Genomic DNA, 26,060 nt, shown 5'->3' with positions numbered 1-26,060 from the left:
TTAGAAACTAATATTATAAAGAGATCTGTATAGTATTCAGAGTTTTGCATTTCTTTGAGACCATGACTTTAAGCTTTATTTAGGCTAGTACTAGTATTTAGTGATATAAATATATATTATAATATTTATTGTATTGTATAGTATATAATTATAACGGTTCACTTCAAACAACGATGTAGTTTGTGCCGCTAACCAATGCGTGTGTCGACCACAGTGCATTGACGTGATTATGTCATTTCGTCCTTATGAAAGTGCAAACTTTTTGACGACTAATACTAGTATCATTGATACCAAGGCAAGGTGTAAGGTATAATATTCAAGGTATATATCAACTCATATAACACTGATGAATGGGACAGTTTTGCAATGCGTAAATAGGTTATATTCTGCAAAAAAATGTCGACTATTCTATTAAAATGACTAATCTATATAAACCTCATAATTTATCAAATAAGTCAGCCGATTTGGCCTTTAGTCAAACCCTCTTTAAGTCATTATACTTCGGCCGTTCAGAGAATGCGTTCCTGACACCTATCAGTTAGTCACGACTAGTGATGGGCACAACATAACACTGAGTTCGTTACCGTTCCTTCAAAATGAACCGCCGCATTATTTTAAGATTATTTTCGTTTTAAATTGGCGGAATCATTTGTTTTATATTTTAGTTATTTAAGTGGAAACCAAAAAAAGGTAATATTCATATAATAAAATTGTTTTATTTATTCTTTGTTACAAGTACATTGAATTGAATGTGCGAACAGAATATTAATCAGACTCCGATTTGCTTGAGGAGGTGGTGTCTTCATCATCATCTTCGCCTACATGTATAATTATATTATTATCAATAACAGAATCAATCCTAATATCTCGGTCTAACAAAAGCCGGGTAATCAAATAAAAACAGATCGAAAACACTTGAAAAACGTGGTCTATGCGCACGAAACGACAACGGACGACTGTTTTAGCGTCACAAAATGGCGGCCCATAACGCCATTTGGGGTTACCATTTTTAATCTAAGTATAAAAATGCGGTTTGGTCATAGTTTTATTTTTATATTTCATCGTATTATTTTATATTATAACTGTATAAGAACAGATTACGATACTTGCCTGTTATTTTTAGCACAGCACTACAAAATATAAACCGCTGACATAACCTTGTAATAGCGCAGTATAGATTTAGAAAAATATTGTTTACCAAGTTATTTGACACTCAGTTTGGCACAAAATTATAACATTCATTGATTATTGATATAATAATGTTGTTTTAATGCTCCTCAATTGTTAAAACGGTAAACAACCAGCAAAAATATTTTTATCGTAACTGCAACGCCATTGCAAAGTTACGTCGTCAGTTCAATCGCGACGTGTCAGGAACGCATTCTCTGAATGGCCGAACTATAATAAAATTCTTTCTCTGAAATCGAGTAATTGGAATTTATTCAAAAATTTGAGTCAATTATGACTCTAAAGTCCATTGGATATATCTGTTCCCGCCTATACGGCCCGAGCCTGACGTGACAGTTCTAGATTTAAAACTTGCGATAAGCCAATTAATCTTTTAAGGGCTTATTCTTATACATAGCAACATTTTATGTATTGCCATTACGATAAATAGACTGATTACCAAGAAAATTCTGTTTACTTTTCTTGGAGACATTGCAAGATCTACTGAAACGCGCAAAACTGAAATGACGTATTACATGTATCTACCGTGGGTACTTAGATTGAAAGCAAACTAGAATTAGGCCGCCAATTTGTAAATGGCTTGACATTCAATCAAATTTGCCTTTTTAGAAAATAAGAAATGTATTTGAAATAGTCTCACGAGCTACAGACAGATGTTGCCAGTACCTATTTGTAAGTGCTGGCTTAATTATAATTACATTTTGAAACTGACAACACCGTAATGACGTAGTTATGTATTTACCATAGACATAATATTAGTAAACAGGACTGCGCATATAAACCCAAAAAACGAGCCGAGTGAAACAGTACGGAGGCTGTCTGTCCCTTTCTAATAGGGTGACTATGAGTTTAAGCTACCTATGTGAGACAAATCCGAATTTGCTAAGATTATTAAACGCAGATTGGTATTGAAGTTTTAACTTACGCAGTTTGTGACCTTAAGATACTTATAATGGCTTTTAATAATTAGCGGGAATTAGCAGTTTAAAAGCAGGAAGATTCGAAATGAAGACTGTTTTTTTGTATTTCTACTTCATATATAGACTGCTGAGCCATTTATGTCGCCTTTCTTCATTTTTTGGGAAGCTATAACAATAGTACAACAGTTTTAAAATCCATCACCCATATTTTCACTCATTACAAGAATTCATGGGCACCCTAGTTGTTTGGTTTACGAAAATGTTATTATTAGCTAACCTGTGGAACGATATATTGCAACCACCATAGGATTCACTTTTACAAGTATAAACGCAACACTTTTTAACAATTTAAATAGTTTAAATTGATTTAATACAAAAAATATAAACAAAATTTTATATGCTGATTACGCGCCAAGAATGTTCAGGGTTACCGCAAGAAAAGAAAAAAAAAACAAAATAAAAATTTACGTTGTTTATGTTTTGAGAATAATAATTTAAATAAATAATTTATTCGTATAATAAATTAATGCGATTTTTATTAATTTGTTGACTTACAATTGTTAAAATAAGATAAAAATATATGTGGTTCAGTTGTTTTTTTGGGCAGACAAAACTGTTGATCACAACATTTTTTTATGCTGGCAAGGTGTTAGATAGAGACAAACGGCCTCCGTTCTAACTATCCCTCTCGGCTCGGATTTGCCTCTGTGTATTATGCAACAAATTTAGTACCTTATTGCGTTGGAATAGAGTTCATTTTCGTAAATATATATTTGGAGCGTGCGCAATCTTGTTTATTATATTACATCTATGGTATTTACAGCTTAAAAACTATTTTAAGTTGCAATATGTTATAATGAAATATTTTGTTTCTATTTTTTTCCTTTTTTATAGGATATATTTTTTATGCCATTATATTTATTTACTTTTCTTTGTGTTTATTTTATTTAAGCGTAAATTGATGTATTTTTTGTTCAATATGAATTAGGTCACTTGATCTGAAATTATTTAAAAACAGATGACATTTCCTAATCAAGACTTTATTTCTTGGGGAACACAAGTTTATGTAAATAGATCAATATTTTCGTTTCAACTCTAGTTTAGCTGACTTTACTAGACCACCGAAACTACTAACAATGTCTTAAACGTGACAACCACTTTTATTAAGAGTCACAATTTATTTTGTAGATTTTAACTATCCGTGACAGCTTACTACTCACAAAATGTTGTACATTTGCTTGCTATTTGACCTTATATCCTAATGTTCAGAAACTCACTGTACCTACCGATAGACTATTATAAATATCGCTACATCTGCGTACCCGTTTCTCAAACTTTACCAAAGAACTAATACGGTGGTGTTGTCAGTTGGACTAGTAACTAGTAACGCTTCGATGCCTATGAAATATTATAGACGTAGACATACCTATTACAAGTAGGTTGACGCTCTCTTTAGATTCTAAACTTACTAGATTATAAAAGATATAAATGTGTAATTGTGCGAAGAAATTATTTTAATATATATATCAGGCCTATTATACAACCTGTTGAAAATATAGTTTAATTTGCTAAATCGTTTAATATATTTAGGGTAAGTAGGTCGCCTTGTTGCACGGGCGATTAGCGTTTGCTCATATTCTAAGTTAAATAGAACTAGTCCTAAGGTAACGACACGTTATTTTACATGTATGCACAATGTTAATTTCTTGAACTAAATGTTCAGAGCACAGACACAGAAGCCTAGAAGTTTATTACGTTCTCATGTTTCACAATAATATTCAGCTTCATCAGGAGCTCAAAAAACCGTGTCTGGAAACATTCACAGCTATTTGTAATGATGGTGTCAAGTGTCTGAACGAATAAGCCTGTAAGAAAATTATTATTTCCTTATCTGTCTTTACAAACCTTTTGTTTGTCTATTGTGTTTGGCAGCTATATAGTATTTTGACTTCATCATATCCGTCCTTTATATATCTACAAATTAACATCCCACCCATAGTTTATGTTGTGAAATGATCAGTCATTTTCAAGTACCTACTAAAATCTGTATTTCTGAAACAATTTGTATTATTGCACTCTCAATGTTAATAAAGGCATTTTTGTGTCACTGTGTGTATAAAAATTGTGTTTTGTGAAGCTCTTTCGCCAAATTAGTGTTGCAACTCTTAAACTATGTACACAAAAGTATAATTAAGCCCCGTCAATATTACAAAACCATTTTCCTCAGCCCGTAATTTGGAAAATACTGTAGAATTATTCTCAATGCGACACTAATTCAGCGAAATACCAAAAAGATCTGATTGGTGATCTTGTGTTCTTATAATGTTGCCCGATGCATTTCTAAGCTTTATTTTACTTGTTAACCATATATTGTAAGTTCAACTATTTAGTTAAAATCTTAAGAAACAAAGCAAGCGCCGAGCGAGGACACTAAATTAAGTATCGTAACTATATAAAAAATATAATTCTATGTCTATTCTATTGAGCTACGAGCGTTATTTCACTTATTGAAGAGTATGTGTTGGGAGCCAAGTTAGGGAATCTGCCCATGTATATTTAAATCTAATAAATTGTGTTGGATTCCTAAAAAAAAACTTTAATACAACCACATGATGTCTTCTAGTAGTGGTATCCCGAATGTTACATATTGGTTCACAAGGCTTAACATAATATTTTGCTTTGAAATATAGGCAAAACGCTGTATTATTTTTGTTTTTGATAATAACATACTGCCTACAATGATGCCCGTTAACCAAGCAAGTTTTAAAAATGAAAGTTTGGCGCATATTTCAGGTAAACAATACGATTTCAATAACAAGCCATTCATCCTAAAGTAGTTGAGCCTGAATTATAATTTTTCGTAAAGTAAAATAATCAAACTGGGATGTGCGTTTAGCTTTCTACGTGTTTTTGTTAAACGAACCTTCAAAGTTTAAAGCAATGCAATATTGTAATTTATTTATTAAAGAACCACAAATTGATATCTGGTTTTATTAATTTACTCCAAGTGACAGATAATTATATAGATCATTTATTTTATTAAAATTATAACAATTTTTAGCACTAAACAACATCCAAGCTAATATTATAAATGCGAAAGTAACTCTGCCTATCTGTTTTTTCTTCACGCCTAAACTACTGAAGCGATTTGTGTGAAATTTGGTACAGACATAGTTTGGAACTTGAGAAAGGACGTAGGATAGTATACAAAAAAATGGATTAATAACACAACCGTTACCTTTACTTATTATTATTAAACGGTTTTATTTAGCTCACCCCGTTTGTTTTATTATTTATTCTTGGGTCAAAGGACAATGGGCGATTCCGGTCCAAATGTCCACCACGAACGAAATCTCTATGGCTAGATAGCCCGTTAAATATAGAATATTTTTTGTTATGAGAGTAAAAAAATATATAATGCCAGAAAAAAGTTATAGCAAAATCAAATAAAACATTTTATAGATTTTTTCAATTACTTTTCGTGATGTTCAATTTTCGTACTTTCTGTAACTTCTGACAAAATAGAATTGTTCATTATTAGAGTGAAGATACCACCAGTTACATCGAACTTTCTTAGATCCAGGCACCGCTGAGTATATTCAAGCACTTCTGGCGCCTCAATAGGTTAGTGATTCGTACATCGGGCAAAAAAATATGGGCTGTTTATATGCAAATGTGTCTTTCTTATATCTCATCTTAGTTTTAGATAAAGTGCGGAAATAGAATGGAATAAAATAAAAAATAATAATGATAACATACAAAAACTACCGAAAATTAAGAATACATTTTTGGCTATAACTTTTTTTTGGCATTGTTTTTTTTACTTTCTTAGTAAGTTACTCTAAATTAAGTGGACTATTTAATTATATAGGTCTCGTTCGTGCTGGACATTTGGACCGAACTTCATACATTCTTGCCCAATCTCCTTTAGTAATTCAAATTTAAGTACCTTCCTGTTGTCAAATTGATTGTTTGGTACACACCTTTAATTCCGATGACAATACAATATAATAATATCAATAACATTGTAAATTAAATATGGCCGCCGGTACAAAATGGCGGATTTATATTATTTTTTCCACAACCCCCTCAATATGGGTATCAAATGAAAGGGCTACTCAAGTAGAATACTGTCAGCAACCCCAGCGGGGCCCAGCAGCGCCAAGGCCTGCCTGGGCTGCGGGATTGTTCGAAAGAGTTACCGTGGTCCTGGTACATAAAAGGCCTACGACGAAACACAACGGTTTTTAGTCAGTAAGAGTCTGGCACTCCCTCACCGCTGCTGACCCATATATAGAATGAGGAATATTCGGTAGGCATTCTCGTTAAATACTAAAATCTAGAAAATAAAAAATCGGTAAAAAAAACTTTTAAGTTAAACGGTTTTATCTTATGTGCACTGAAAACTAGAAAAACAAAACTGTTACTTACCTATAAACCTACGTAGGTGGTCCCGGTCATATTAGACTAAAATAAAAACGTGGGGCTCTCTGAAATCCTACCTATGGCAAAGCATATCTTTATACTTTGGGAGATCGTGAGCTCGGCGTTCGCTGGTGAAGCCGCTACGGCTGATTATTGATTGTCAAAATCTCCAGTTACGATTATAGTAAGTCGATGCAATCCACACCTATATACCTCTAGAAGAAAGTATTACAGTAGGTACGGTAATGGGCCCGCGTTTTTATTTTAGTCTAATATGACCGGGACCACCTACGTAGGTTTATAGGTAAGTTTTTTTTTTTCTAGTTTTCAGTGCACACAAGATAAAACCGTTTAACTTAAAAGTTTTTTTACCGATTTTTTTATTTTTAGGTATTACTACTAGATGTTGAAAAGAAGCTAGCAGCGCTGATCTAATCGCTGTAAAATGAAGATGAAAGAGGATATTTTGGAATAGGGTGGTGGTGTTCTAATAAATAAAACGCATATGCTATTGAATGGAATTTTAAATTTATTAAACCTACCTATCTAGTAATATTCATAATCTTCACATCTCTGTTACACATTAATTTGTATCACATGGATTTGAAAATTACTTTGTTAAAAAATATCTACTATGATATTAGAAGCTATAATGCATATTTTTGTAATAAATAAAAAAATAAAAACAATTTGATCTCCAGTATGTGAGTGTGAACGTGTCTCAATTGGTTATCTACTACGTTCTATTTCTAAATTTAACAATAAAAATTTGAAAGAATTTGTTGGACCTACCTACCTAAAAATTAAATAAAATTAAAAATATGTAAATATATATTAAGTAAAATAGTCGAATGCTGTTATTATGCACATGCAAAAAACTTTCAAAGCCTTTTAACTACATTGGTCCTTAAACAAACTAAAACAAAATGCAAACTGTAGGTATAATATTGTTTATAAATGTTGATAAAATAATTGCTTAAAACGAGGATAAAACAAAGGTACATAAACAATAACCACACCACGCCCGCCGGTCATCGGTCTGATCTCGTCGGTACCGCGAGCGACGCATTGCACTCGGCGGAGCTCTCACCAGCGTCTGCACGACACACTCCTCTACAGTAAACACTCAAGGTACAGATAGGATCCACGCGATATCTATAGCAACTACAAAATTTTATCAACAAAATTACACTCTCCATGTGATAAAGATTTCTATATAAAAATAAATATCGACTCTAATACACATCTAAATCTCAAATGATTAGCAAGCTAGACTATAATACGCTATGGCCACACAGGACATTTTGTTTCACGCCACTACTTCCATATGTTTCAGACAAGATCACGATACCTTGTGACCAACTCTTACTCTACCATTGAAAAATATTTAGACAAGCATTTCCAAAAATCACATTTCACAAGTACTTTGAACTCGACACATCAAATAAATTACATTTCCGATAGAGACACACCTTTCATAGACATATTATCTAGTTCCCACATGAGCACTGAGAATCGTGTACATCAATATTGTTTTATCATAAATATTCAATAGACAACTTTCTGATCTGATTATTCATATTTAAAAAAATAGAAAATGACGATTCTAAGTTGAGTAAACATATGTATTATAGTATTCACTCTTTACTTTCCACTATTAGGAGGAAAAAATATAACTGTTATGTCTATTATTCAAAAAGATATGATTTTCAAAACACTACTTACCTACAATATGGAATCGTGTAATAAAATTGATTTAGATCAAATATGACTTCATTAAAAATACTGACGCAACGATTATTCCCGATGTCTACTAACCTAATCAAACAAGATTCAAAGCCTAATTCAGTAAGATCTTATTTAATTTGAGTACACAAAATGTGCCGTGTCGACATAATTGTATAAGGGCTGCGGACCGCAACGGAGACGCCATGTTAAGCCATCTTGGATTTGGGGGGTAGCTATTTAAGATAAAAATACTATAAGTTTGAAAGCCAAGCAACGCTATAATAACTAACAAATGAGTGGTAATGGGAAAGACACACTGATAAGTTTTAAAGGATAGTATTTAACTACATACATCAATCAGCTCTACTACTAGTCAGTCACTTGCGTTGTGTGCACACTTGAAGGGTACATGCGTCTCCGTTGCACTCCATGCCGTGTAACATTGTATATATCTGAATATTATAAAAGGCGGCTGTGGTCATATTGCTTCTGTTTACGATACAAGACGCTTCTACACACTTAAAACAATGTCCATTACAATTTGAAAACACTACTTAAATCTAAGTTATATATCTAAGTTAAATTTGTTATTACTATTACAATATTATATTCATACAAAAAAAAAACATTAAAGTTTCATAGTATAAATATTTAATTCTGATTGCCACGTGGGTAATGGCCGGCCGAAATCAAGAGACCCGTCGTATTTATTATTATTGTCTCATTCATACAGAAAACTAAATAGGTAAATATAAGTTTCTCGTCCTTTTAACAAATGTATGATCCATTTTGGATGTTTTTACGGCGTTATGAACTTAGACAATCATAGCTTTGCTGATTATGTTATTTGAAATACATCATTATGACAAAATTGTCTCCATAGTCGGCACAGCCACGTGCGTCCATGACTATCAGATGGTCAATGTAGTAAAATATAAATAAAAATAAGTATTTCTAAAACGTGTCGTAGGAAACTCGTATTAATAACAGTAGTGGTATTAATAACAATTCGTATTAAAGTCTCGAAGGTAAAACTTGGAGATGAAACGATTCAATTTTAAAACTTTTCTAAGAAATATTTTCGCTTGTGTTTCTATGATTTTTCTTATTATTTTTAAATACCTTAGTCGACCTGCGTCTAACCGCGGTTAATTTTATTTATTGCTTCAAGTCTCAATAAATAGTCATAGATTGAAATACGCTTCCTAAAATCTGAGGTTAAACGCAAATCTACCCATCTAGTGAGCCCATAGTTGAAAGAATACAAGAAACCCGAATGAAAATACTCTTACAACTGTATTATTGATAGACAAAATAACATAATCTCATGGAAATGCTCAGTAGTTCTCCCGCCATGGAACAAGAATAAGTTGAACAATATAAAAGATCTCATCACAAAGTCACAACTCACTTCCTTTTGTATGATGACCAGTTGTCCAAGATTTGATACCGAGAACAAAAATGGAAAATAAATGCTCATAAGAATTAATAACGTTTATTAAGCAACAACTAGGCTGAGTATATCTTCGTGAAGTTGATGATTTTCCCATGGCGGAATAACAAAATTTTATTTATTGACATTATTTAATTATTTATTGAAATATCCGTCCATTTACTTGTAACGTCTAGTAAAAAGATAAATAAATGCTTTAAATGTGCTCAAGTTTATTAAAATCCTGATACTATTTGAATGAAACGAAATTGTAAAAAGGAAATAAGTTAAAAATTTGGGTATATCCTGCAATAATTCAGTTACTCCTCTATACTGAGAAAGATAATGATAGGGATACTTTAATATAAATATAATATCTAGTGATTATTTGGGAATGTTAACATAAAATGCGCTACGTTTGTATAATAAATCTACTTTTACGGGCGAACTCTAGCGGCGGCAGATTAGTGTCATGACATTATTTAACAATAAAACTACATACATCTACCGACAGCTTATACTTTACCTTACATTCTTCAATACCCTATCTCGTCAGTCTAGCGCGCACTAGACTGCTACTAACTTCAGTCGCTTACATCCAATACAGACACGATATAGAATATGTCGTTGAAACATTCTTGTCTTGTCACATTATCAATAGATTTAGTACAACTTATAATACCATAAATGTACTTCTACTACTCTAATTATAGCATTATCTTGTCTTGTATTAGATAGACCTTCTACAAACACAATCATTTGTCCGTCGAGAAAGTTCATTCGTTCACGCCGCCGCTAGAGGTCGCGAGTACAACAAAAGTTTATAACTATATAAGATTCTTTTAATCGCAAAAAGCGGAAAACACGCTTGATAGAAATCGATTATGAATTATTCAGTACTTCTTTTAGAGATGATCATGAAAATCTCTTTAGTGAAGCGCTAAATTTAGTGTCTACAAAAATATATACGGCTTCTCAAACGTGGGGCATCTAGGCAAATATGTAAAGCAGTTAGAGTCGTTCGATCTATAGAGGGCACTCACGCGCCTACTCAACTACTATTCGTAATTTCAATATTTTAATAGAAAAATTTGGTCCTTAGATAGCTAGTTATTAGTGAAAATGATGTAATGCGATAATCACGAGCAAGCCGATACAAGCCACACTCAATAGCCGTGTTACACTGTCAGTACACCATTATAATTATTCTAATCTGAATATGTAAAATGATTTGTAGATATCTGTATAAAACTAAATACTACACTTTAATATTCTCCGATACTTATAATCACTAATATATTCATGGCCGTGCTTCCATCAATATCAATATATAATATATAACTTACATATAAATTGAGTCACAATGAGAATATCCAAATCGATACAAAATTTTCTTAACATCTACGATAATTGGTGAAAGCATAACCACAAAGGTTAATTTTCAAGATAAAACCTCATAAATACCTATAATATATATTTTGTTGTATCTGTACGAGTAAAAGCAACAGTCCACTAACACGAGAGGCTAATAAACAAAAATGTTAACATCAAAAGCATTATATCCATAACATTATGTTCTAGTATATATGTCAGTTATAAATATCAATCAATCTGATAATAATATATACCAACGAAGGTAGTATATTTCTCCATAATATAATTATCTGCAACTTTGGTGAGCAGGTGAACATGATAAGTCAACAATGAAGATATTCAACTTTAGTCGTAGTTTGATTAATAGTATATCAATTGGTGAATAAGGATTTAGTTTCTCGGACTGACCCGACGTGATAGTTCAGCGTCGCCATTTAGAAGATTACCTAGTAGCCTAGGCCTCAAGATGATTTCTAAATAGATAGTGCAACCTCAATCAGAAAGATGTCGGTAGAGAGGCTGCGGCTACTGATGATGCTGCACAGGCGTCTGACAGTAGGGGCACTCGGCGGTGGTGGCGGCGCAGGCGTCGCACAGCACGTAGTGGTTGCACGGCGCCAGCGTGACGCTGCGCGGCTGCTCCTCGCACACCATGCACTTGGTGGCCGTCTCCAGGTACAGCACCTTCTCGATGTCCTCCAGCTCCAGCCGCGCCTGCGCCTGCAGCGCCTTGAGCGCCGTGAGCGGCAGCCCGCGCAGGTCGCGGCGCGGCGCCAGGGCCGCCCGCGCCGCGTCCAGCTCGCGCCGCAGCGACAGCGCGTGCTGCCGCGCCTCGTCGCGCTGGCGCTCGGCCAGCGCCGCCGCGCGCGCCGCCTCGTCCGCCTCGCGCTTCCACGCCTCGCACGCCGAGCGCGCCTGCGCGATGCGCTCGTCCCACCGCGCCACCGCCGCGCGCGACGCCACCACCTCCTCGCGCAGCCGCGACAGCTCCGCCGGGCCCGACGGCGACGCCGCCGCGAACTCGAACGGGCCGCCGCCGCCGCCGCCGAAGCTGCCCGCCTTGATGGCGTGCGAGTTGAACAGGCGCTCGGCGTCGTTAGCGTAGCGCAGGAAGGGCGGCAGAGGCGAGCCGGCGGCGGGCGGGCTGAAGCCGCGCAAGGTGGGTCGCTGCGGGATGTTGACGGGCGCGGAGCCGGACAGCAGGCCGTCGCCGTCGGCCAGGTCGCGGTCGAGCGCGGCCACCAGGTTGAGCGGGTCGTCGAGGTGCAGGTCGTCGAGCGCGTTGCCCACCACGTCGTGCAGCACGGCGGCGTCGAAGGTGGCGCGCGCGGGCCAGGCGGGCGCGGGCTTGAGGTCCGGCGCTGCGGCGCGGGGCGCGGAGCCGCCGGACGACGTGGAGGCGCACTCGGAGCCGTCGCCGGAGCCGTTGCTGAGCGGCGCCAGCGCGTGCGGCGCGGGGGACGCGGCTCGCTCGGGCTTCTTGTCGGGCGGCAGCGCGGAGGACAGCAGGTCGGCGAGGCTGGTGCCGCAGTCCAGCGCGCCCGCTAGTTCGCGCGCTCCCAGCTCCTCAGCTACACAAATCAAAATCAATGTGAAACGATATTCTAAACACTACTAATAAAGGTGACGCTTTCCGAAAGCAGCAAATATTGCTTCTGTTATTAGTAAGTACTCACGCTCGACGTGCGCGAAGGCACAGAAGAGGCCGCGCGGGCAGTAGCCGGCCTGCTGCACGTCATTGCACTTGGTGGACTTGTAGATCTCGGGGTGGAACTGCTGCTCTGTGCGTGTATGACAGTAGCCGCACCCGTCGCCCGCTTCACAATTACTAGGCTCCCCCCACTCCTCGCCGTGTTTCACGTTAGGGCACGGGGTACTACGATACTTATATTTACGCGGTGATCTACGTTTATCCTGTAACAAAGAAGTCATGATTAAAAACCTAATTCTTTATGAATTCATTTAATTTCAATTCCAAGTTTGGCTTATGATACTCACTTTACTATTGTGATATTGGGGACATGCATATCCTTGTCTACATAACCTAGGTGGTCTTTTACACGGCTCCGTTTTATATGATGATAGTACATAATTTGTATCTGAAAGCAAAAACATTTTTGTTAGATAATGTACAGAAAATACAAAACCACAGCACAAATAAGTAAGTATACCTTGCCACTTAGGGTCTTCATTCTGTAGATTTCTTTCTCTATCTAAGGCGTTGGGCGCGGCGGCGTCGGCGTCGGCGGCGTCGGGGTTGTCGAGCGCCTGCAGCTCGCGCACGTCGAGCACGGGCGGGCGCAGGTCGGGCGCGCCGTGCGCGAAGGCGCAGTGCGCGCCGTTCTTGGTGCACAGCCCGCGCGCGTCCGTGTCGTGCACGCACATGCACGTCTTGTAGTAGCGCAGGTGGTAGCGCCGCTCCGTGTCGCCCGCCGTGCGGTGCAGGTACGGACATCTGGGGGGAAACTTCCCATTACTTATATGATAACAAAGTCAAGAAGTTTTTCTTTTCCAAACTATGTAGGTAGGATCCCAGTTTATCTGGACTTAGTACCAGCTCAGTACCGGTGTTTTATAAGGAGGGACTGACTACCCGAATGACTGTCACAGATGTCTCAATGACAGCTAGACCACCAATTTATCGTGCCTTCCGAAGCATGGAAGGACAAGATCTTCTGTAATCAAATTATTTTTGCACCAGCAGGACATCTGTGTCATACCGTCAGTTGCACGAAGCTCCATTAAAGTTAAGGCTTCTTTAAATCTATTGCTGACACCTTTTATCTTGTTGACAAAGCAAGAGTCAGCAATAGATTTAAACAAGTTTTAACTTTAATGGAGCATTGTGCAACTGACGGATAGGAAGGAACAATTAGTTTTTATTGGATTCCAATGAGTCAGTTCTCATGTGCCAGAAAGGAAAAAATCTAGTGATATAATTCAAGAATTTTTAACCACTAATTTTGTGAATCCTTATCGTTACACAATTAGATTTTTTATCCAATCAAAATATTTTTTCCTATTCTTAGTAGAAAACTACAAAATTAAATAGTAAATTCCTAGAATTTCAGTAGTAGTAGTAGCAGTAAACTTAGTTTGACTTTGCTTTAAATAAGTAGAACCCAGAAATATCTGTACAAACATTATTAATTTGTTTGTCTGTTTGCTGGTTTTTCCCTATTTAATATTCTGTAAGTTATCAGTGTTTATATGTCATTGTGTAATCAAGAATTTCTGAGTAATAGATAATATTCATTTAGTCTTGTTTGAACATGCACTTATAAGAACTTACAATCTTCCAAAACAAAATATTCATCATCATCTGCTAAGCCTTTACCAAACTATATTGGGGTTGGCTAGTCTAACTGGATGGAGCTGAGTAGCAGTATTTTTCATGGAGCAACTGCCTTTCTGACTTCCCAAGCCGAGTTAATCAGGCAACCAACATATTAATACATTTTCTATTGCTGGCGTTTTGGTTAGTACGAGTGGAACTTGGTTGCATATCAGAGTAAAAAAGCAAATAAAACTTTACTTCCAACACAAACGTCTTTCCAATAATGTCAGTCAGTATTCGTTCTTCAGTCCAACTTGTCCAACCAGCCAATTAAGTGTTGTGTAACTTTCTGAGCTTTTGTATTAAGTTGAGTACTATACTCACATTGAAAACTAATTAATTTTGGTAGTCACGAAATAATAATATTCAATAAATACATATTCATGGATCAAAACAAATCTGAACAATGGGCCACATCAATATTACCCAGCCAAATAAAAATGCCATGGAAATGTTTCAAACCAGTACTAACATACGGCGTCGTTTGTACACTCAACATTTGGTTGGATTATACTTGAGATAGCAGTAAACAAATATGGAAACCAATTGGTATTACATATTATTGTGACGAATTTCACTAACATATGGACACCCAAAAGGTTATTCTTTTGCTTGGAGTAAAGTATATGAGTAAATAAAGTAAATATGTAACAAAACAAAGCAACGACACTCACTCGTCCCCATCTTCACAAATGCCTGATGTCTCGTTATATTTTGTACAGTAGTTATCTGCGCTATAGTTGAAAGTCCCATCTCTTTTGCGGACAGGCCTTCGTCGTCTTTGGTTATTAAAATGCCAATGAAAACAAGTAAAAGGCCTATGTTGTGTACATTTGTGTTGTAAGAAAGACGGACACTGCTCTACTCGAAACTCCTTTAGATATCTGGAACATAAAATCGTAGACTCAGAGCTAATACACTATATTGAACCTCACTTGAAACACTTTCACATCACAAATAACACGATTAAAAAGCAAGTAATTACTTGTAATGGTTCGGTTTTTCTGTTTGAGCTGCTAACAAAGGTTTAGATTCCGACGGCATTTTGGAAAATTATTGCGCCTCTCGCGTCGCGCAGGGCACGCTCACCGACGACCAATTAAAATTCAATATACGATCACGTGATACATAACATTTTAGAAAGGGAAAAACACAAATAAACGTCTATTCGATTCTAATACTATCAAAATAATAATGAAATCACCAAACAATTTAATTTTAAATGGCCTTGAACTTAAAACTGCGTTATCTTATTGTCGAACTTAATTTCGGCACCGAAAAAATAAAGCGCAATCAATTGACAGCACTGTCAAATTGTATGTTTTCTACTCGACTCGCTCTGTTCAGCGAATGTTGGCTGTAGAGAGATAGAGACAAAAAATGGGACACATTTCTACATCAACAATAACAATGGAGGAATCCAAAAATTAATGATAACAAAAGAAAAAGTTAAGATAATTATCGCCAGTTAAGTAAAGATACTAGTTTAGACGCTTCCTAATACATTGGAATTTTATAAGGGTCCATAATTTTTCCCTACTTTCTCTCTGAATTTCCAAGGTCTAATCCCAAAATTCATGAAAAAATCGAATGAAACCTTAGAATCAAAAATAAAGAAAAATATTATTTTCACGACTTGGTAATTATAAAGTGTTCCAGTTAAGCTACTATTGATGTTAGCCACTTTTAATAGAAATTATTTTCGTCGTTGCATCCTAAGCCGTCCACAGCTGGACAAAAGCTTCCAAAGCTGGGGGTTGGCCCATAATCAGGTGTTGGTGAGCGCAATTGTTTGCCCCCATCCACCTCGAAATTCTTCTAGCAAGAGATGAAAACTTGCGTGATCTCTCCATGTTTGTAAAGATTTGACAACAGAATTTGGGCCTAACAAGGAAAGAGAGAAGACGAGTAAAAAAATTACTACGCCACACGGATGCTACGAAGATGGTCTTGCAGAAGAACACACTCTTAGAATTGTAAGCAGAGGCCCAACAGGGCCCTGGGCCTGATTTGCCTAACTTATACGAAATAAACTATTAAAATTATCCTTTGATAACGTTTTTCTCATACCTATTTTTTGATTACTGCAAATGTAAAAAAAAGTGACCCATTTAAACAAAACTTTATTTTCCTCACGGCCCTAAAACTAAATGCTGTACATAAAATAAACTGTAATAAATAAGTTACGTTATGTAACATAAAGCCACAGTAAGTAATACATCAAAACTGAGATCAAAACTCTCAGTGGACATTGCTTTTGCATTTTAGAACTTCTAGTACCACATAAAAGCAAATTCACTTTTTCCTTACTATAGCAACATTTCGCAACGGCGTTAGTAGTTTTTATTTTTGCAATTTAATGTAATTAATGGCTACACTATCCAAAGCGACAGCCAATCACAAGTATTCACATTTGAAGTTCTGATTTTGTCCACCAATAGCAGGGCCCACATTTTCGACCAATCATAGGCGTCAAACATCATTGTAGTCCTCCAATCAGGTACTGGAAACATTGGCGTCAGTTTCACCCGCCATTCCCTTCGGCGCCATCTTGAGCATATGATCTTTGTTGTTGATACTCTGATCCTATTTTATTAAAGATTTGTGGTTAATTTCTCGCAAATAACTTCAAAAGGTGTGTAAAATAACGTGGTTTTAACTAATTATTCAATTTGATATAAAAGTTTGACATTCGAATCGCAAAGTTTGGTTTAACGCGAGTGTTGAGATCCGATGCTGAACTCGTTATCTGTAACTCATAACGTTCTTCTTTTTTTAGTGAATAATGGCTCGTACCAAGCAGACTGCCCGTAAATCTACAGGAGGTAAAGCTCCTCGTAAACAGTTGGCCACCAAGGCAGCGCGTAAATCAGCGCCCAGCACTGGTGGAGTCAAGAAACCTCATCGTTACCGTCCTGGTACAGTAGCGCTTCGTGAAATTCGTCGTTACCAGAAATCTACTGAGTTGCTGATCCGTAAACTGCCATTCCAACGTTTAGTGAGAGAAATTGCTCAGGATTTCAAAACCGACTTGCGCTTCCAATCTGCTGCCATTGGCGCTCTGCAGGTGGGATTTGTTTTTATTAACGGTCACTGGACCAATTTTAACATCATCCTTATTTAATACCCTTTTGTTAATTGATTTGTTTAATCCATTTCAGGAGGCAAGCGAGGCTTACTTGGTAGGCCTGTTTGAAGACACCAACTTGTGCGCTATCCACGCCAAGCGTGTCACAATCATGCCTAAAGATATCCAGCTTGCTCGACGAATCCGCGGCGAGCGTGCTTAAACGTAACTCTAGTATACTTTAATCATAAATTATTTGTAATTCAATAGATCTAAATTCTATAACAAGTTGTGTTTAATTTTTATATTATTAAAATCCATTATTCATTCATTCATTCATTATTTTAAGGATGCAGCAGAACTGAGTTTTTTTATTAAATACATTTTATGTAAGTTCGCTAAGTTCATGTATGAAACGCTGTTGTAAATTGTGACTTCATTCGCTCTGACATCAGCAGTGCTCCATACATGGGCATAGTTATTTTGTGGTAATTTACATCTTAAGTAGTTTAATAGGTAATGTCAATGTGCAGTGTGAGAATTCTGTGTTTGGCGTAATTAAGTTGCATCGTATGATGTTTATGAGAAAATTGGTGTTAAATAAATATGATTAGGGTCATTATGTGGTTTTCTTTAGAAGCTCACTTACCCCATCTACATATTATAATAGTATAGTAATAAACATGACTCATCCAATGAGAAAAACATGTTCAATCACATTGCATCAGTTTATTGACAGAAGAAAATTAGTCATCAATTCTCAGTAAATTTTAATTACTTGTGTAATATTTTTTTAAATACTACATTTATAGAAGTGTAACTAGAGGCAATCTGTAAACTCAATTTCTTTTAATTTGAACATATTTTTTTTATTTTGCATGTAATTTCTAAGTATCTTGGATACAGAATGACTGTTTCAGAGGACAGGGTAAACTAGGTCTTTCATTCATTAAACATCCTTGGCAGTCGTTAGGAGTAGTCAGAAGGCAGTAATTCTGACAGCAGTCTTTACCAAGGGTATTGGGTCGAGGAGGTCAGACAGGCAGTCATTCCTAGCAAAACACATATTCAGCTGCATCTGGTAAGACTGAAGGCCGACCCCAACATAGTGGGGAAAAGGCTCGGGAGATAAGTATTTTTTTTGTAGTTCCAAACAATATATGACATTTTAACAATGAGGGTAAGTAATAATAGTTTGGAAAAGGCTAGGCAGATGTTTATTGCGTAGTGAACACTATAAATAACTTCATTGAATAGATATTTTGCAATAGCTTGGGTATATATTTTTGTGACCCCTCAGTAGTTATAACAAAAGGTCATTGTCCTTTTGTGGAAGATGCTACCTAAGTTGTGCTGTTTTTTTATCTATGAATGTTGTTTTCTTCTATCAAAAAGCTTGTAAATAAACTTTTATAAGGGAAATACCATAGGATCTTGGGAAAGGTAAATTGACTATGAAACAACATTTAAGGAATAAAATTCATTCAACTTTTGTAATAAGAGTCTAAATAGTGGAAAATAAAAATAAAAGATGTCATAACAATTACACATTCTATTGAAATATTGTTTACATGACTACTTCACTTAAATATCTAGGCAACAGCATTTTTTTCTATTTCTTCTAATTCCAAGAGTCGCTTCTCTATGTCCTCAACACTTTTCCCGTGGTCCTTGTTGAACCTGTATGACTGTATCAATTGTTCTTTTTCTAGACCCTGTATTCTTTCGTATAGTGTTTTGTCGAATTCAAGATCTATGTCATTCTCTTCTCTTAGAACACAAAAGTATATGAGGAATACTGCAACACTAGTGATTACCGAGTATGGTTGATACCACGGCATATCTACATCCACCTTCCGAACTAAAGGTCTCGTTGTCTTCCTCGCAGCTTGACTGGTTGTAAACTTGATAGGCTCATTTTCATTAGGTTCCAATTTACTGCTGAACGATCTATTGGTTCGGCAGTCACGGGCTAACCTTCTGAAAATATATTAATGCATATGAATAAGACAGGTATAAGATTGTTGTGAAAGATTTGCGTAACCATCAATATATCTCACCTGAAGTAATTAAAGAGATGTCTGTTCATTTTTAGAGTTTTACAAAATCATTGTAATAAATCAATTCTTTATGAGGATAAACAGCGATTTTCTAGATTTTCATAAAAATTACATTCTTTCTGTCAGTGTCAAATTTGACATGGATTGTATTTCACAGACTACTTTTTATTAACCCCCGACAAAACGACGGGGTGTTATAAGTTTTTTTGATGGCAATGGCATTAACGACTCAGTCAGACAACGAAATTCTTTTTTGTAGATTTACAACACATTAGCAGCTATTTCCATGGAATACTGAACAGCATTTTTGATCCTTAAACAAGCAGTATACAGTACATAACGTATAGTGTACAAGTAAGCATTGCGCTTGTCTCGCAAGTTCAATAGAAATTAGGTACACGAATTTAGAATTTTGGATGATTTCATTTAATTTGATCCAAGCACGCCTTAACGGCTGAATGGCTTTTGATAAAACTTGGCATTGTTATAGTTTATAAATAATGAGTTATACATCAGAAAGCAGATGAAACCGTAGTGGTAGCTAGTTGAAAATAAAATTACCGTAAAAATTCTTCGCCAACTTCAGGCTCAGACAGCAAATAGTTACGTTCAGCAATAGCTTTATTTCTTCTTTCTAAAGCATGTTTCAGTTTACTATCGTCGTAAATGACTGGCTCAGTATTCTGAACTTCTTTTTTACATGGTACTATTTCACTACCTGAAGGCTTAATAAGTAATGCCCAAATGTCACATTTGTCTGCGACACCGTGTATCGTCTCTAGTAATGTTGACCGTTTATTCCACACGGAAGAAATACCATTGGTCTAATATAAGAGAAAAACAAAATAGTTAATTATAATACTTGTCACATATTTTCTATGTTTGAATTCATTGAATTTTCCTGGGTTACCTAGTGGTAGGTAGGTAAGTACCTACTTCTTGTGGAATCATCACCAAAGTTCTTAAGTTTTCTCGAAAGATATGCAGCTACTTACAACGTAAATATTATTCTTCAACATCTGAAGATTCTTAATCACGGACGTATGTATAGCTTTAAGTCGTTTGACAAGTAACATAGATAAGAATGGGGGGCCGGACCCCATTTGTATAGGTCCACGTTCTTAATAAATTCCCCCTACTTTTGCCCTACTTCCAAACAAATAACCAACCTTAAGCCAGTAACTATCTACCTATTATTCCACTTACACTTACATTATTGAGGTTGTCTCCTAGTTTCTGAAACTACTGAACTAATTAGAGTTTACTACTAGGAAGCTACTCTAACAGCCCTTTCACACGGCAGTCCAGTTTTGCGGGACCGGCATTTTACAGTATCCTGCAAAACTGAACTACGTGTGAACACAGCGTCCGTTTTTGCAGGATTCCCGCTTTTTACTTGACGAACGATCTAGTATCAAGTGACAAAACCGAATCGCACAAATCAACGGGAACAGGGGCCCGATTCTCCTAATTTTACTTAAGCGAAATTCGATTCACGTTCGACTGGATTCGACTGAGATCCAATCCCGACTCGATTATGATTGAAGCGTATGTGGCATTCCGCTATTTTTTCTTTGAAATAAACGTTTTTATCCTTTTGTGTCATTCAATAATGAATCATTTTGTCTGCAAATGATTTACGATTGCAAAATAATTATACAGCAAACTACCGTATAGACCAAAATCGCCAAAATAGCACACCAATCGCACACCAATCAAATGTCAATCGAATACGATTGGTCTTTAATTATATAGTAGCAGAATGCCCGATATGGTTAAAACTCCTATTGCGATCATATTGCGATTCGATTTTGACATTATTAACTTAGGAGAATCGGGCCCCTACATTTTGCAGGATCCTGCATGCGGTTTGCTCGTGTGAACACTAGCCTATAATATATTTTGCGATCAAACGGGATCCTGCAAAAAAAGGTATCCTGCAAAAAACTGGACTGCCGTGTGAAAGGGCCGTAACCCCGAGTGGCAAAAGCTATATTATCCGAGTAGGTACGGAAATTAGTTGCCACAGGGCGCAAGTGAAGTCGCGGAAAACAGTACCTACCTAGTAATTATTATAACTTACAGACTTGTCACGAAGTTCCTCCAATTCTTTGCAGCAGCTATCAACTTGTTCAATGAGCGCGCTGTGACGTGTTTGTTCCACAATTAACTGATGAGCCAGTTTAGCAGTGGTTACGGTAAGTTGTTCATATTCTTTCGTCAATTTCGAAATGTTTGTCAAAGCATCGCGTATTCCTCGATTGATGGCGAGCATTGTATTATTCACTGTCATAATTAACAAAAATGTGTACAAAGATGAAGTAACAAAATTAATTAAGAACAAAACGATTTAAAAATAAAAAAATCAAACCAAACTCACATTCGCGTTTTTCTCTAAGTTTTACTTCATTGTCTTGTTCTTGCATTTTAATTCTTTCGATCGTTTGTCCCACTGAAGAATCCATGTTTTTTACATAACAAATCTACAAAATAAACTTTATTTTTTAAATAGATACGCGCCAATTTGCTGAAATTATTGTCATAATTTTTGAGAACTGTGTCCGTTTCCGTCGGGCATCCGTGGTTTTCCATTTAGCCGAAATTCTTTTACAATTTTGTATGCATATTTTTGACGAAAAGAAGAATTATAGATAAAAATGACTACTTATTGATATAACAACAATCAAACATCCCTAATTATCATCCCTAATTATTATTTATATATTTTTACTAAATTAATTTGTAATATTTTTGTGGTTTCTTCTTGAATCGGAATGAAACCATAATAGTCGATGGTCAATAAAAACGGTTGCCCGGGAAACATAATTTTTGTTTATAAACAGTTACGACCAACACAAGCATCCGTTTATTATTTTCTATGCAAGAATAAATAATATGAAAATGTTGAAACCTGACGATAATGGTTTTGTGAATATCACCTGGCCGAGCAAGAATGTTCCGCACGGTGGTATTTTTCACACTCGCGTGGCAGAACCAACGGAAAATCAACGAGAGTTACTAAAAGGTACGTACCTAATTCTGATAGATAGGTATAGCTTTAATAGGTAATTTTACTTTTACCATATATCTAGACACACGGCAGTGTGTCCGCCAAGTTCGAGCAAAAAAAGCGACACACCGGCCGTGGGTTATATTACACGAACCATTTCGGGCCAAATTCGACCCCCCTATAACTCAAAATCTATTTTATTTACACATTTCAAATTTCTAGTATCTGTTGAGACCCCCTCACTTATCTAAAATACAAAATTTCATTAATATACCTATTGTAGGTCTTGAGATATTGACGTCAGAAAATCGCTATTTTTACTATACACTCACTGACTGACTCACTGATTCACTGATTCACTGACTCACTCATCAAAAACCTAGACCACTTCCAATGGTCGTATTGACTTGAAATTTGGCATGGAGGTAGGTCTTTATGTCAAGGTAAAGGGAAAAATCTGAAAATGGCCAAGTGTGAGTCGGTTTCAAAATAATGAAGGTGTAAAATACCCAGTGTAAATTTATACCCCTAAGGAACTAAAACGAACTAAATTTATCTATATTTATATAATATATCTTCGAATGGTCGTACCGATCTGAAATTCGTTACAAAAGTTTGTATTTAGTCAAAGTAAAAATCTGAAAACGGCCAAGTGTGAGTCACTTTCGAAAATAACGAATGTGTAACTTTGATCCACGAACATAATATATGATAACATGTCATGTCAGTCAGTTCGTAAATCTAGTCCATTTAGTTAATCTAGTTCATTTCTTTGTAAGAAGCATAGTGCATATTCAAAAATCTGAAAGATAGTATAAATGAGACATTTCCTTAACTAACTTAATCATAAGAAAAAAATAAAATAAACAACCTTACAAAAATATTTTTTTTTTTTTTTTTTATTTATTACTCATTTATTTGCAGACCGTGGTCCATAGTGTTAGTAAATACATTAAAACTTATTAAACTATTGTTAGTAGGTACACATACAGAAACAAAAACAACTACACATAAATATTTTTAAAAACACTCATCCAACTCCAACTTGTGTGTGCAGTCTCACCCATCGGCCTAACATTGGACAGTCCCACCGATCGCTCAATGCTCTGAGTATGCTGTGGGAGCTGCCGCGTATTCTATGCCTTAGAGAGGCGCAACGCTTACGTATAATTGCGTAGAAATCATCGACTCTCGCATCGGCAAACATACCCGACGCGCTGCAGAACCGCGGCAGCCCAACAAGCATTCTGAATGCATTGTTGTACTGGATACGCAGAGCGTTGTATGCCCTCTGCGTATACTTAACCCACAGACTGCAGGTGTAGAATGACTGACAGTAGGCTCGAAAGAGGGTCATTTTGACGTTATGAGAACACCGTGCAAATCTGCGGGCCAACATATTACCACGGACAGACAACGCCCTGCGCTCCCTCTCTATATCCAGGTCATCACATAGGTCATCGGTGACCCAGTGGCCCAGGTACTTAAATTTTGTAACACGTTTTAGGGGGGTATTTTCCAATAAAACATAAATGAAATCCCACCCAAAAAAAAAAAAAATGTGAAAGGCTGCCAAGTTCGATAATATGGAAATCCTTCGCCTATAAAAGGAATTCCATATTATCGAACTTGGCAGCCTTTCACATTTTTGTTTTGGGTGGGATGTATATTACAGGTAATGTGAACGTAATTTAACTATATGAAGTTCCTATTTTACTAAATAAAGCGGCTCCCACATTTATTACAGTTCTCTTAGAAGAGTCGAAGCTCACTATTGCTCAGCGACAAAAATCTGCTTTTAAGCTTCGGGCACATGAAGAAAATAAATCTGACCGTGAGCTGCTGGTTCGTATGCCGGTGGTCCGACCTCGAACGTCTCGAAGACGATCTCTTTCTACCATTCGGGAGTCTGGGGTCTTCGACGCAGACAGGTTCGTATTTTTTGTGTTGGGTATTCGTATCTACGTGTTTAAAATTAACGGCCAAGAGAAGGAGCAAGAAAACATCACGGAGTAAAGAAAGTTGAGAAAACGATTTTAGGATCACAAAAACTGGGCTTATAAGCCTTCTTTGGAACCGGAGACAGTAACGTTCCTCGTCCCACGAACAGTCGCATTTTAGCGTGTTATTTTCTTAAGAGAATTTTCGTTATGACATCTCCGCTAGTCATTTTGTTCTCCATGGAGAACACACATCACTAATCTACCTCTTTTGTTAGATATCGCCCATTGAAACGAGGGGAAGATAGGGAGAAGATGAAGGAGAGGCTCGCTAACACTATGGCTTATGGAGATGACCAGGAACAACGGCCAAAGCCCCCTCCTGCAATCAGCAAGAAACCACAGCCTCAGTTGCCCACCAATAAGCAAATGTGGCATGAATGTAAGATTTTGTGCTATTTTTTTTCTGTTTCGTAATATGATCCTTAAAATTACATATTGAGAGATTGGTCATTTCACACACATTTTTTTGGACAGTCAGGAATTTTTAGTATTACTGTATGTATGGGGACATTTCCAAATCGATGATTTATTTGTAATTACAGTGGTAACTCAAATCCGGGAACGTACAGAATGGCTCGCCGAAATGGAGTATTTGGGTCAGGCTGCACCGCACCGCGATATTATAAAAGATCAGATTGCGGAGAGAATGAGGGCTTTAGACGCGTTGGGCATCGACAGCGAGTGCTCCACGCCTAAATCAACGGATTCTGGGTTTAGTACGCGAAGATCCCGGGAACCAGAACCAGTGGTTAAAAGACGAAGTTCTGCAGGTAACTTTTGCTAACTCACTTCAGTTAGAAACTAGTTAAAAGTTTCACCATGCTCCTAGAACATTTTTGATACCCTCATAAAGCTGATTTGTACCTACAACATTCAATTCTATTCTAGCTTCAGGGACATCAAGTCAATCGAACAAAAGTGAGAAAAAACGTGTTAGCCCCAAAAGTTCAACAAGGGCTCGAAACAAAGAAGAAAATGTGGCATCCTACTCCCAGTTGTCTCCTTTGCAATACTCTCCTAGACGGCGCCAATGATTTACCGCCATTTTCAACTTTTCACGATCTCTAATAAAACGGAATGTTTTCCAATTTCTACAGTGTGAACAAGTCCTTTGTTATTAGTTTTATTTTTATATGCGGAATTTACAATCCTATTGGTTCTTTCTGTCATGAGATGCAAGTAGTTTGCTCTAAGAAATGTTCACACACAAGGAACAAAGTTTAAGGTTCCAAGATAGTTCCCGTCAAATACCTTTGTGTTTCGTCAGCCTAGTGCATGCGCTTGCGCTGTGGCTTAAGCTTATCATAAAGTCATCAGTAGCCAACTTCGGAGCGGCAAAGTTATTTTACGGGAACTGAACTCGGCTCTGATCCACGTTTGGTTCTCATTTTATAATGGTATCTTGTAATTCTATAGAAAATTAACGTAATAAAAAGTAAATAATAAAATACTTAAGAAACCGTCTTGTTATATTTTTTATGGCCTAGTCTAAAAGGTAGTCGTCAGTATTAATAAT

General features: G+C 36.7%; 5 protein-coding genes across 8 annotated transcripts; 2 read left to right on the top strand and 3 right to left on the bottom strand.

Annotated features, from left to right (window-relative positions):
- Positions 1-7,042: 7,042 nt before the first annotated feature.
- Positions 7,043-15,737, bottom strand: LOC124633011 (RING finger protein unkempt). Of its 2 annotated transcripts, none has more exons than XM_047168089.1 (6): positions 15,390-15,737; positions 15,079-15,315; positions 13,239-13,522; positions 13,066-13,166; positions 12,744-12,981; positions 7,043-12,638 (listed from the first exon to the last, which is right to left on the bottom strand). In XM_047168089.1, the coding sequence occupies exons 1-6, from the start codon at positions 15,446-15,448 to the stop codon at positions 11,593-11,595; spliced, it is 1,965 nt and encodes a 654-aa protein (XP_047024045.1). In that variant the 5' UTR covers positions 15,449-15,737; the 3' UTR covers positions 7,043-11,592. The 2 variants fall into 2 exon arrangements, with proteins under 2 accessions (XP_047024045.1, XP_047024046.1); XM_047168090.1 differs by having other exon boundaries at positions 15,079-15,288; positions 15,390-15,733.
- A 1,141-nt stretch (positions 15,738-16,878) lies between these two features.
- On the top strand, positions 16,879-18,093 carry LOC124633048 (histone H3.3A). The gene is made up of 3 exons (XM_047168143.1): positions 16,879-17,039; positions 17,184-17,471; positions 17,566-18,093. Exons 2-3 carry the CDS (start codon positions 17,190-17,192, stop codon positions 17,692-17,694), a joined length of 411 nt encoding a protein of 136 aa, XP_047024099.1. The 5' UTR covers positions 16,879-17,039; positions 17,184-17,189; the 3' UTR covers positions 17,695-18,093.
- A 915-nt stretch (positions 18,094-19,008) lies between these two features.
- On the bottom strand, positions 19,009-19,672 carry LOC124633047. The gene is made up of 2 exons (XM_047168142.1): positions 19,532-19,672; positions 19,009-19,451 (listed from the first exon to the last, which is right to left on the bottom strand). Exons 1-2 carry the CDS (start codon positions 19,558-19,560, stop codon positions 19,064-19,066), a joined length of 417 nt encoding a protein of 138 aa, XP_047024098.1. The 5' UTR covers positions 19,561-19,672; the 3' UTR covers positions 19,009-19,063.
- Positions 19,673-19,765: 93 nt separating this feature from the next.
- Positions 19,766-22,252, bottom strand: LOC124633046. Its single transcript, XM_047168140.1, has 3 exons — positions 21,912-22,252; positions 21,615-21,817; positions 19,766-20,355 (listed from the first exon to the last, which is right to left on the bottom strand). Exons 1-3 carry the CDS (start codon positions 21,994-21,996, stop codon positions 20,089-20,091), a joined length of 555 nt encoding a protein of 184 aa, XP_047024096.1. The 5' UTR covers positions 21,997-22,252; the 3' UTR covers positions 19,766-20,088.
- Positions 21,466-26,004, top strand: LOC124633045 (UPF0193 protein EVG1 homolog). Of its 3 annotated transcripts, XM_047168138.1 has the most exons (6): positions 21,466-21,538; positions 21,649-21,729; positions 24,289-24,472; positions 24,760-24,923; positions 25,087-25,314; positions 25,433-26,004. In XM_047168138.1, exons 2-6 carry the CDS (start codon positions 21,705-21,707, stop codon positions 25,576-25,578), a joined length of 747 nt encoding a protein of 248 aa, XP_047024094.1. In that variant the 5' UTR covers positions 21,466-21,538; positions 21,649-21,704; the 3' UTR covers positions 25,579-26,004. The 3 variants fall into 3 exon arrangements, with proteins under 3 accessions (XP_047024094.1, XP_047024093.1, XP_047024095.1); XM_047168137.1 differs by lacking the exons at positions 21,466-21,538; positions 21,649-21,729 and adding an exon at positions 22,299-22,556; XM_047168139.1 differs by lacking the exons at positions 21,466-21,538; positions 21,649-21,729 and adding an exon at positions 24,183-24,216.
- Positions 26,005-26,060: the final 56 nt, after the last annotated feature.

Source organism: Helicoverpa zea, chromosome 9 (assembly GCF_022581195.2).
Source record: "Helicoverpa zea isolate HzStark_Cry1AcR chromosome 9, ilHelZeax1.1, whole genome shotgun sequence".
In the NCBI taxonomy this organism is placed as follows: domain Eukaryota; kingdom Metazoa; phylum Arthropoda; class Insecta; order Lepidoptera; family Noctuidae; genus Helicoverpa; species Helicoverpa zea.
The sequence above is the reverse complement of the archived record's forward strand: the minus strand, read 5'-3'. Positions and strand labels throughout refer to the sequence as shown.